The 12,639-nt window shown below is 38.5% G+C and overlaps 1 protein-coding gene across 3 annotated transcripts in view; it reads left to right on the top strand.

Annotated features, from left to right (window-relative positions):
* Positions 1-12,639, top strand: part of UHRF2 (ubiquitin like with PHD and ring finger domains 2) — a 96,725-nt gene that overhangs the window by 58,448 nt on the left and 25,638 nt on the right. For all 3 annotated transcript variants that reach the window (XM_075079086.1, XM_075079085.1, XM_075079084.1), the window contains exons 5-6: positions 2,295-2,404; positions 11,462-11,648. In XM_075079086.1, the coding sequence (XP_074935187.1) occupies positions 2,295-2,404; positions 11,462-11,648 (297 nt within the window). The remainder of the gene's footprint in view (positions 1-2,294; positions 2,405-11,461; positions 11,649-12,639) is intronic.

The following is a 12,639-nucleotide window of genomic DNA, read 5'->3' as shown; positions in this document are numbered from 1 at the left end:
AAAATAGTTACAGATACAGAACTAAATAGTCGTTGGTACACTTAAAAGACAATTATAGTAAATCAAGACACCGTCAGAGTCCTCTCAACTGCAATTCCTTGGAGACCTAAACACTGCAGTGCTCAGGGCCACCAAAGAGTGTTTTGTTGTCTGTGCATTTTTACCCTGGCTTTTTTTTTTTCCTTTTTTTTTTTTTCTTTTTCTTCTTTCTGCCTTAGTTCAGATAGCCCATGGCAGAGTTCAAGAACTGGAGTTAGCACAAGGGAAGTGGTGGGAGCAGACAAAGAGGTAGAGTGAGGACCAACAGATCCCAGACTGAAGCCTGGTGTTTTTTGGGTTGTTCTGTTATTGCGGTTATCCATATTTACTGTGGACCTAATACCATGTTTCTCTGTCTGCCTACAGTTTGTTTTAGTTTTGCAGCCTAGATTTTTTTTGTAGAGATACGCCACCTGGCTGACGTTCTTCAAAAGGATTTTCAAGTCATCTCTGTGATTGTTTCTTACAGATATCCTACAAATAGGACTTAGAAGACTTGTTAACCTGATTCAGAAATATTCTCAGGCCTTTCTACACTCCAGATATTTGAAAGAAACATAGCATTTTAGCTTAGTGGTCGTCTTCACCTGGAAAATAGTCTCCCATGTGGCAATGTTTAATCATTATCTTTACAGTTACTAATTTTCATTATTTCCCTGCTTCTGAAGAGACACTTGTAATAGTGCAGTGTACTTCAGTTTTGCTTAGCAGAATCTTGCACAACCTCCTCCAAATACTGAGCAGTACCCAATACAATAGTTTGGATTTTTTATTCATAATAAAGCCTTAAAAAAATTGTATAATCTTCACTCTTTCCTAACGTGGAATTGGGCTGACTGTGTGTGCTACTACTTCTCTATTACGTCCAGCACATCTGATATTACATAGAAAAGAAAAAAAATCCATTTTAATTTTTGTGTTACAGGATACTTACTCAACATTTTAACTACAAACATCACAGTCTTGGTAAAATATTAAACTTTATAATCTTAGTAATTCAAACTATGCTATTTTTGGTCTGTATTGATTTAGTTCCTTGTGTAGTTTCAGATTTTGAAGTGTTTTTCTAGAATCAAAACAAGGACTATAGCAGTGCAATGGCATTAGATAACTTTTGAGGAAGAAAGAAGTTCAACAAACCCAAATCTCCTTCAGGTATTTTTTTAATGGCTGGGTCTCAGCCTGCAGCAAATAAAGCTCTCCAGCTAGGAAGTTCCTTTCTATCATGTCAAACTGCTCAATTCTGAAATCAGTAACAACACATGTGATTCAATGAAATCAGTAAGACTCTGTTCAGTAATCCATACTTCTAAAATGGTCTATACTGAAAATTCCTACTAAATTCTAGATTAGAGATTAAATTGAAAATGGTAGAACTGGCAATTGGAGAAGGCACAATATTGTCCTGAGGAGGGAAGAAACAGGAGTTTTTTAAAGCTGTTGGTGTTTTTATGGTCTTTTCTTTCTAGATACATTTACATTTGATTTAAAATTTTAGTAAATACAAAGAGATTACAATAAGAGTAGGTGAAAAGCTTTACTCTACATTTAATATTTCTTAATCCTTCTCTAGAAGTCTTTCAGCATTAGTGTTGTGGAGCTGTGGAGTATTTGTTACTCATCACTGAGATATGGTGAACAGATTTTGCCCTGAAACCTAACATTAACAAGACTGCTCACAGTGCATAACTCAGTATTGTACATGTCTTTGCAGGATTGGGATTTAGGTTTCCAAACCATTTAGAAGTCATAGAATGGCTTTTGAAGCTTTCTATTGCTTTTCTTACTCTGTGGGTTTCAAGTAGCGTCTATTTTTGTGTCTTATAAGTTGTGTTTCAGGTTCATTTCTGGCGCTATACTCTCATTAATATTTGATATGCTGTATTCGAAAGGATACGATTTTGTTTGGTCTGCTGTGTTTGGCCAAAAAGAAAAAATAAACCAAAACCATTTTGAGGTTTTAGAAGTAGAATCACAAAGTTATGGGTGGCTGTCAGTAAGGACGTACTCAGCTGCCAGGTAGTCTGAGGATAATGGCATGGTCTTTTCTTTATGTGAGTTCTAAGTATGTGGTTTGGTTTTCTCAGAAGTTACAGTACTAGACTGAATTTTGTATGTGAATTGAAATAAAGTGTCCTACCAGTGATGAAAAAAGATGCTAGTTAGCTTTATCTCATTGCTTAGGATTCATAAAGTACAGAATCTGGGTCTGAGGAGCTAAGTTGAATGTACTTTTTATTCTTTTTGTTTTTCAGAGGCCCAGAAGACACAATAAATGATTGTAAAATCCTTTTTATAGAGGAAATGTACAAGATTGAAAAGCCAGGAGCCTATCCATTGACATTTGGGGATGGAGATTTCAAAAGTATGCTTTTTTAATTATTTGAATAGAAGTACAAATTGAATTACTTTTGTTTTAATAAAAATAGAGGATCAGCATGCAGAGGTAATAAAAATTGTTGTGTGTGTTTAGGAAAGCAATAACATAGAATCCTTTTTAGATTTCTGTTCTAAAAGTATATTTACTGTAAGGTGGCTCTATTACTTGACATACTCAGAAACCGATAACATCTTAGTGCTATCAGTCATAAGCAGGGAAAAAGGGGAACAGCTGATAACAATATAAATGAACTGTGCAGAATGAATTCCTAGTGTCAGTTTAGGTTCCTAGACAGGAACTGATATTGCAATTGATGTGTCATTTAAATGTCTAATAAATTAAGAAATGCCAAAGATAGAATCAGTCTGTAATGATGCACTTTAACCCTGTCATTATGCCAGAATGTTAAAAAAAAAAAAAAGGTAAGGAACTTTGTGACAAAGCTGTTTGTACCATGAAAAAAGGGTTAATTTATACTTGGATTATTATTTGGCCCTGCATGACTATCGAAAAAAATAACTATGCTAGAACTCTTCATCCTCCCCACAATCACAGGAAGGAGTTACTGGCAGCTTATCTAAAAAGTAATGTAATATTTTATCCTAAGTGTAAAAGCATATTAAAGTTAGGAGTGATAAGTGTTTGAGATAGCAACGCTGACTGGACTGCATCTCTACTAATAGGCATTAGATATCATTATATGTTAGGTTACTGATTCTAAGGCAATTTTTTGGAACCTTTGTATGTAGCTCTCAGTGCACAAGACATAGTCTGCTTAATCTTTATTGCCATCATCTGAAAAATCACTGTTTTTCAGAGGAGCAAATACCATTTGTAAAAATATGAATTACTGCAAGTGAACTTCTTGCAATTAATTTTTCATTATTTTTCATTTACTTTCCTCAGATTACTAAAAAACAATTAACCATCCATTCTGTTTATTTTTTCTTGGTCACATTAAATGATTTATGCAATATCTTAAAACATTTTTATTTTTAAAATCTGTATTATGAGAAATTTGAAAATCTAGAGATACTGCTCTGCATTTATATACCTACTTATTTTGGAAGTCTAATTGTTTATGAAACATTTTAAAGGGCACATAAGATTATTACAATTAATTTAGTTCTTTCCTGCAGCTACTGGGTAGTGAATGAACTTCTAAAATTATGTGTGTTAAGGAAATGGATGATTACTACATTGCTGACTAAACAAAACTGTCTACAGTGGCAACACTTTATCTGACAGGAGTGTTTATTTATCATAGAATCATTTAGGTTGGAAAAAAGCCTTAAGATCATCAAGTCCAACATTAACCTAGCACTGCCAAGTCCACCACTAAACCATGCCCCTGTGCACCACTGGAAACATCTTTTAAATATCTCCAGGGATGGTGACTCAACCACTTCCCTGTGGACAGCCTGGTTCTATGCTTGACAACCCTTTCAGTGAAGAAATTTTTCCTAACTCCCAGTCTAAACCTCCTCTGGCACAACTTGAGGCCTTTTTCTCTTGTCCTATCACTAGTAACGTGGGAGAAGGGACCAACACCCACCTCACTACAACCTCCTTTCAAGTAGTGGTAGAGAGCGATAAGGTCTCCCCTCAGCCTCCTCTTCTCCAGACTAAACAACCCCAGTTACCTCAACCTCTCCTCATAAGACCTGCTCTCCAGACCCTTCACCAGCTTTGTTGCCCTTCTCTGGACACACTCCAGCACCTCGATGTCCTTCTTGTTCTGAGGGGCCCAAAACTGAACACAGTATTTGAGGTGCAGCCTCACAGTTGTGTACTTCCTACACTCATTGTTATCTTTATTTTTTCAAAATCAAGCTCTTTATTTTCACTTACAGCCCTTTCCTTCCTATTTTGACAGCTTTTTCCTTATTTGTAACCTCTTTGCTTAAACAACTCACATATTGCCATCTGTGTAGAGATTTGCACCTGTGTTTTGTTTCATTCTGTTCCCGTTCCCATTTTTATTAATTTCAGGATGTTGTTTACAAACCTTCATAAATAAACAGAACACAAATATAAACTTCAAAAATGTAACCCTGAAAACTTTATTGATCTGGCAGTTTAGCCCTATTTCTTGTTTAGAACTGCTCTTTTTCCTACGGCCATCTTTCTCACCATGCTGCCCTTTTCATTTCTGTTCATGTGATTCTAATTTTTGATAAGCTGACTCACCTTGGTTCACTTATGCACAGTGCATATCAGTTGAGATGCATGCAATAAGCTGTATGCCCTACACCTCTGGACTGTACTTGCATCCCTATTCGTACTTCGTATTTAAAATTTTAAAATATATATGCATATATCTATAAACACACAGAGAGCTACCTTAGCTTATATACTCTGAAAAGCTGCAGTTTTTTGTTTCAGTAATGGCAGATGAAATTCAAATAATTAATTGGCCTTAAATACTGTAAGAGATTGCTGTAAGCACAATCAGAAAATGCACTGTCTGTATTTTTGTCTATATTAAGCTACTGTCCATTCCCTTTCCAAAACATAGAACACCTACTTTGGAAATTATCTTCATCAGATAAAGAATGTAGGCTACCTCTGCAGAAAAATTGTTGTCATTGAGTGTGGACATAAGTTAGTTAGGTTTTTTATGTGTAAATCAGATAAAAATGTATATGACATGTTAATATACATTTAGCAGTTACAGTTAAAAATAAGGTAGTTATTTTCAAATTATTTAATGGAAATCTAAGCCCAGGAAAAGAGTAGGGCTAAACCTATTAGAAAATTATAACTGAAGACTAGAAAATGTAAGAAGTGACATATTTGTAAATATGTTTCAAATATGTATATACAAAATGGAAATAAGACCTAGATGTTAACATACATTGCTTCCATCAGAATCCAAATTTTTGCTATGAACATGAGATAACTCTTCCTGCAGGAGAAGAGAATATGAAATGATACATGCAACTAAACCTTACAGTGTTGGTCGGGGTGAACAGACCTGTCTTCATGTGACCTATAATGCAGACATAATCAGTGCATTTGACTTATGATGTGGTTAAAACAGAGATGTGAAAAATCAAAGTCATGTCATAAAAATAAAGTTTGTAGTTTGTTCGTATATTCAAGAAAGTTGAAAACTCCAGATATTGTTTAACTGAAATAAATACATGTAGACCTTTTTGCCTTTTTCCTCTTTTAAAAAAGTATTATTACTAACCTTTGACATAAGAAACTGGTTTTGTAACTGAAAACAGTAAATTACATAGGCCTAAACAACCCTGGTGGCAAGAGATACAGAAAAACATGCAGTTTCTTTTTGCCTGTTATGCACTGGATGAGGTAGACTAGTGAGTTCCTTTAGGATACGCTCAGTTATCACTGTTAAAATTTTTCAAAGGGGATACCAGTTGTCTAGGATTTCTTCAGTCTGACTTGGATTGGTGTTGACACCTTGGACAGACCATGAGTTTTGTCTAGCTGTGCTGAAAAATCCACAGATTTGTTCATCAGCACTCTTACAATGTTTTCTTTCTCTTCAAATGAACCCTGGGAGAGAAGTCTTAAATTAGAGGATCACTTCCATTTTGATGGTTTACAGATAAATCTTCTAGGCTAGACTTTGGTAGAAGCAGTATACTAAGAGATTTTGGCTTTCTTTTTAAGTGTATCTGATCTTTGCCTTTGGGGCTTTGTAAAATAACCACCACTGGTAGTCTTACTCATTTGCTTCTCATATTTTCCAGTCAGTACATCTCACTAGACCTCCTATGTGTAGGTAGTAATTTTCCCTCTTCAGCGATTCTTCTTTTATGTCCTTCGTCTTTTATGTTTTTTAATCTTAAAAAAAACCATTCAAACTACAGTGTTCTAGCAATTCTTATCATAGAACGGTTTGAGGTGGAAGGGATATTTAAAGATCATCTAGTCCAACCCCTCCGTGCCATGGGGAGGGGCATCTTTCACTAAATCAGGTTGCTCAAAGCCCCATTCAAGCTGACTTTGAATGCTTCCAGGAATGGGGCATCTATAACCTCTCTGGGCAACCTGTTCCAGGTCTCACCACTCTCATCATAAAAAGATTTCTTCCTTGTATCCAATATAAATCTACGCTCTTTCAGTTTAAAACTGTTGCTCCTTGCCCTGTCACTACAGGCCTTGTTAAAAATCCTTTCCCTGTCTTTCTTAAAAGCTGCCTTTAAGTATTGAAAGGCCACAATAAGGTCCCCCTGCAACCTTCTCTTGTCCAGGCTGAACAAACCCAGCTATCACAGCCTTTCTTCATAGGTGTTCCAGCCCTCTGATAATTTTTGTGGCTCTCCTCTGGACCTGCTCCAACAGGTACTTGTACCTGCCTTTCTTGTACTGGGGATCCCAGAGCTGGATGCAGTACTCCAGGTGGGGTCTCACAAGGGCAGAGTAGAGAGGCAAAATCCCCTCCCTTGACCTGGTGGACATGAATCTCTTTATGCAGCCCAGGGTATGATGGGCTTTCTGAGCTGCAAGTGCACATTGCCGGCTCATCCACCAATACCCCCAAGTCCTTCTCCACAGGATGCTTTCAATTCACTCATCCACCAGCCTGTACTGATATTGGGGATTGTATTGTGCAGGACCTTGCACTTGGCCTTGTTGAACTTCTTGGGGTTCACATGGGTGCACTCCTCAAGTCTGCCAAGGTCCCTCTAGAGTACATCTCTCTGGTGTATCAACTGTACCACTCAGCTTTGTGTTCCACAGACTTGTTGAAGGTGCAGTCAATCCCACTGTCTATGTCACTGATGAAGGTATTAGTATTGGTCCCAGTATGGACCCGTGAGGGACACCGCTCGTTACTGGTTTCCACTTGGACATTGAGCCATTGGATGCAGACTACCCACTCTTTGGATGCAGCCATCCCACCAAGTCCTTGTCTGTCTAAGGGTTCATCCATCAAACCCATATCTTTCCAATTTAGCAGCAAGAATGTTGTGAGGGACAAAATCAAGGGCCTTACAGAAGTCCAGGTAAATGATGTCTGTAGTTCTTCCCTTGTCCACTGATGCATTCAGTCCATTGTAGAGGGCCACTAGATCAGTCAGGTATGATTTGCCCTTGGTGAGGCCATGTTGGGTCTCTTCAGTCACCTCCCTGTCTTCCATATGCTTCAACATGTCTCCAGGAGTCTCTGTTGTGATCTCAGTGGGCAGAGAGGTGAGGCTGACTGGTCTGTAATTCCCAGGGTCTTCCATTTTACCCTTTTTTAAAAAAAGGGTGTCACATTCCTTTTCCCCCAGTCACTGGGGACTTTCCCTGGCTGCCAGGACGTTTCAGATATGATGGACAGTGCTTTAGCAACTACATCAGGCAATTCCCTTGGGACCCTGGGATGAATCTCATTGGGTTGCATGGACTTGTGCATGTTCAGGCTCCTCAGGTGGTCTTAAACCTGATCTTCTCTTACAGTGGGAGGGACTTCATTCCCCCAGTCCCTGCCTTGAAGTTCAGGGACTTGGGAGATGTAGGAAGAGAGATTACCATTGAAAACTTGAGACAAAAAAAATTGCTGCGTACCTCAGCCTTCTCCATGTTGGCTGTTGATAGTTATCCTGTCTTATTTATGGGAGCAGAGCGGGGGAATGTGGGTCGAGCACATTTTCTTTAATCTTCCTTTTCTGACCAGTGTACCTGTAGAAGCTGTTCCTATAATTCTTTTCATCCTGTGCCAAATTGAGCTCCAACTGTGCCTTATCTTTCCCAATCCCTTCCTTATACATCCAGGCAGTGCCCCTCTATTCTTCCAGGATACACGTCCCTGGTTTCACTGCTTGTGCGTTCCCTTCTTATGCTTCAGTTTGACCAGGAGGTCCTTACTCAACCATGTTGATCTCCTGCACTCCTTGCCTGATTGCACACACATGGGAATTGAGAGCTCTTGTGCTGTTAAAAAAAATGTCCTGAAAGAGTTGCCAGCTCTGTTCTGCTCCTTTATCCCTGAAGGCAGTTTCCCAGGGGATCTAATCCACTAATTCCATAAACAACTAAAAGTTCAGTCCCCTAAAATTCGGGGTCCTGACTTTAATCTTTGTTTGGCTGATATCCCTCAAGTTTGTGTATTCCAGCAGGCCATGATCACTTCAGCCCATGCTGTCACTGCTGTTGACCTCTCTGATTAGTTAATCTATGCCCATAAGCAACAGGTCCAGTAATGCTTCTCCTGTGGTTGGGCTGCCTGTCACCTGGATTAAGAAATTACCAAGAGTCTCCTGGACTGCTTACAGCTGGCTGTGCTGCTTTTCCAGCAGATGTCAGGGTGACTGAAGTTCCCCAGCTGCATCAGAGCCTGCGAATGTGATGCTTCCTGTAGCTGAAGTAAGCACACTTGGTCAACAGGTGCCCTTTATTGGGTGGCTGGTAATAAACACCAACTATGAGGCTTCCTTTGTCGGCTTGGGCTCTGATTTTCACCCATAAGCTCTCGACCTATTCATTGCCGTTTTTCAAACAGTCAGTCTATAGAGGGCAAATCTCCTGCCCCTCCTTCCTTGACTGTCCCTCCTGAACAGTTTATAGCCATCAATTGCATCATTCCAGTCATGTGATGTGTCCCACCAAGTTTCAATGATAGTGATTAGATCATAGCTTCCCAGCTGCAGTCACCTCCAGCTACTCCTGCTTGTTACCCATGCTACATACATCAGTGCAGAGACATTTCAGCTGTGCTGTCAACCATGTCACCTTTTTAGAAGAAAGAGCCCTAGTTCCTTTGACACATTTCACAGATGTTTCCCTGTTAGTTCCTAATATATCACCAGCCCTTGACTCTTTTTTACTCAAAACTCCACCCCCTTCCTTTTCTTATTCTACTTGCTTCCACCTTTGAAGATAAAAGTGTTCTTCAAGGTTTTCCAGAAAGACTGCAGGTATAGCACAACACTTGGCATTCCAGTATCCCTATCTTAAAGGACTTTCAGTCTTGAGTTTCTCTCCACAGAGGTTTTACACTGGTATCTTACCCATGTGGATCAAATTTCCTGTAAAGTCTGTTCAGTTGGGAGGACAAATTTTTCCTCGGCAGGAAGGGGCTAAGGTTTCTTGAAACCCTTAGTCATTCCTTTCCTTTTCAGTATGCCTAGGAAAAATGTAAAAGTACCAGAACTCCCCTGAATACGTCAGGGATCCACCTCATCTTTCTATTCAAGAACCAACTCCTAAAAAATATTTACTTTGATTGCTTATGTTATTCAAGCAAACTAACTTACAAGGAACTGCTAAGCCATGCAGCTTCTGAAGGCAGCAACTTAGACAACAACTCATGGTGAAGAAAAATAGAAAATAAAGCTGAAAGAAGATGGAAGCTTGTCCTTGAATATTGTTCCCTCATGCTAGTCAGAGAAACCTGGGATAGTTCCCCATGTTTGGGGGTTGACAAATCCTAGTCTCCCCTAAAAAAGTATCAGAAAGGCAGTAGTCTTTTAGTATGAAGAAAATTCTGTATTTCCCTAAGGGTTAAATCTTTCATGGGAACAGGCAATGCTTTCTCAAATATTATGATTTGTTGTTTGTGCCATTCTCTTTTTGTCTAATATTCTGTCTGCTTAGCACTCGAGGAAGAATCTGATGTTCATGCTGCCTCTGCAAGGCTTTAGGGGTTTTGGGTTTGGGGAGGTTTTTTATTTTATTTTTTGTAGTGGGGCTGCTCTTCAAATTCCTTATTAGTGAACTTGCTTGTGACATCACATACATACTCTGTAAGCTTTTGTCCCAGAGAATAAAAGTGTTATTTTTTGTATGACTAATGCCTTTTGGATATTTGTGGCAAAGATTATGACAGGGATAAGTTTGTCTCTCCTTATCACACTGTCCTTCTAGGCCAATTGCCCTTTTGAGTAGACGTTGTCAAACAGTTTGGAAGTTCCTCAGATACTTTGGCTATGGACTTAAAAGAAAATCTATCCCAAGTGTTGGTATTCCAGCTGTTTCAGTTTCTGAACTTCTAGAACCTGTGGTTATTTTTTTCTTCCAGAATAGTACTTGAAAGAACATTCTCTGACCCATTCCAAACTTCTAGAAAAGTGATCTCTCTATTATATTCTCTCAGGTGTCTAGATTCTCCAGCTTCCTACTTCCAACTCCAAACTCTCAAATAGTCTTTCTAGTCTTCCTTGTCTTCTGATTCAAAGCCAATTACTTCTTTCAGATAAAATACTGTTTCCAGAGAAGTTTGGAAGTACTCTGTTTATTATTTTATTAGACTAGTTTAAGCTCAAATTCACTTCCATGGCATTTCTAGATGACTTTTGCACAGAACATATAAATGACATTTTTTTCTTTTAATGTTGGAATTCTTTGGGCTATGATAAAGTTCTCTTCTGAAGTCTTCTGTTGTTTCTCTGGACCTTCTACTTGTTTCAAACATTTTTCCTGTGTTAATTCTGCTACAAGTGTTCAGTGTTTCTTCGTTTCCTCTTTCATATCTAGTTTAGGCTACTGAATATTTTTCTCTTGTGTAAAAGCATTTTTTCCCTGATTGAGGAACCAATGCCAGTGGTTTTGTTTCATGGTGGAGTTCATGGGTCCAAATTTCCAAGTAAGCTGAAACACAAAGTTAGTGTTTCTTTGTGTGTAAACTGTGAAACAACTGGTGGTTTGGGGTTGTCTGTGGTCTCAGACTAGTAATTGTTCTGTCAAACTGTAAATTTAGTTTAAGGGGGTGAGATCTGTTCCAAACTGTAGTTTCATCTTCATTTGACTGTTACCAGTTACCTAACTGGAATTTCTTCATGGCTGCATTTAAAGACTCCAACCAGAGATTGTGCAAGGCTCTATCTGTTGGCAGAGCATGTAGGTGGCAGGTTGGGAACGGGAAGGGAGAAAATAATAGAAGCTGCTGATTAGTAATTTTCTTTACTGCTTGTTTATACAGCAGAAGAAATCCCATTAGTCTAGATAGTTACATACCTCATTGTAAGAAAAAAGCATTTTCAAGAGGGCAGTGTTCATGTGCAGGAATAATTTTTTCCCATAGATATAGTAATGCACTTTCCTAAGATACTTAGCATTTGACTTCTTCTTTGTTTTTGACAGGAAAAAGTGGCCCTGAATGCAAACACTGTAGGGCTGATCCAGATAAGGAGTGCCGGTTTTGTTCGTGTTATTTGTGTGGTGGAAAACAGGATGCTCACATGCAACTCCTGTGTGATGAGTGTAATATGGCTTATCATATATACTGCTTGAACCCTCCCTTAAGCAAGATACCAGAAGATGAGGACTGGTAAATATACAAGGATGATTTACTTATGTGTATTGCCATTCTATACATGGTACCTTTTTGATATTTGCACCTCATGAGAGACAATACTGAAGAATTTTTAAAACTCTGCTGTGTTTTTCATCCATCTACGTAATATAAACCTTATGTTTTCTGTCAAGGTAATTTTAAAAAAATCATAACGGATTAGTAGTAAGCTTTAATGACCATTATGAAGTTTTGAAACTGGTATGTTCATTTTATTCATTATGATCATTATGTTCTTCTGTGACACATTATCTGATCTAATTTTGTTTATCAACAGTGGTTCCCCAGCCTTTTAATTTTGTTCAAGCTTCATTGCTTGAACAATTTTTTTATGCTCACCCTGCTCTTTCTTTTCATCCTCTGTCCCTGTTGCTGCCCCTGTGCCCTTCCTGTATCTTCTCATTGCCTCTACTCCATTCATTTCTCCCGCTGTGGGAGGACCACCACCTTGCTACTTTTCATTTCTACTGTCCCTGGTTCCACCACCAGGAAAACCGAGCTAACTGGCATTGTTAAATCAAGATAATTGTACTTTGAAGTGAATCTGCATGGACCCCTTAGCAGCCCATTAAGTTATTTTGGGCTCTGTACCCTTTTTGTCTTTATTAGCTATCTGCAATTTACACTGTTCATATTTATCACCTGCCTGTGACTTACCTGAGATGCTTATCCTTTATGAATGAGTAATAAATAGAACTTTATTAAAATAAAGTTTTCCATTACATAGACATCAATAAATGTCTAAGATGTCTATGGATACATTTTATGGAGTCTCTTTGGACCTTGTGATTAAATTTTATGTAAAAATCTGTGTAAGTGCTTTGGAAGTTTTAACATTCTCTGGAAATAAATAACTCAATCTCCTGTACCGTAGTGGATGCCATAGCAGGTTGGTTTAGTGGCCAGTGCCTAAAGGTCTACGTGTTTTCTGGGGCATTGCATTTTTTCTGAACTCCTTCTGTGTTTA

This window comes from Phalacrocorax aristotelis, chromosome Z, assembly GCF_949628215.1.
Source record: "Phalacrocorax aristotelis chromosome Z, bGulAri2.1, whole genome shotgun sequence".
Classification (NCBI taxonomy): Eukaryota; Metazoa; Chordata; class Aves; order Suliformes; family Phalacrocoracidae; genus Phalacrocorax; species Phalacrocorax aristotelis.
This window is presented reverse-complemented; position numbering and strand designations above follow the sequence as displayed.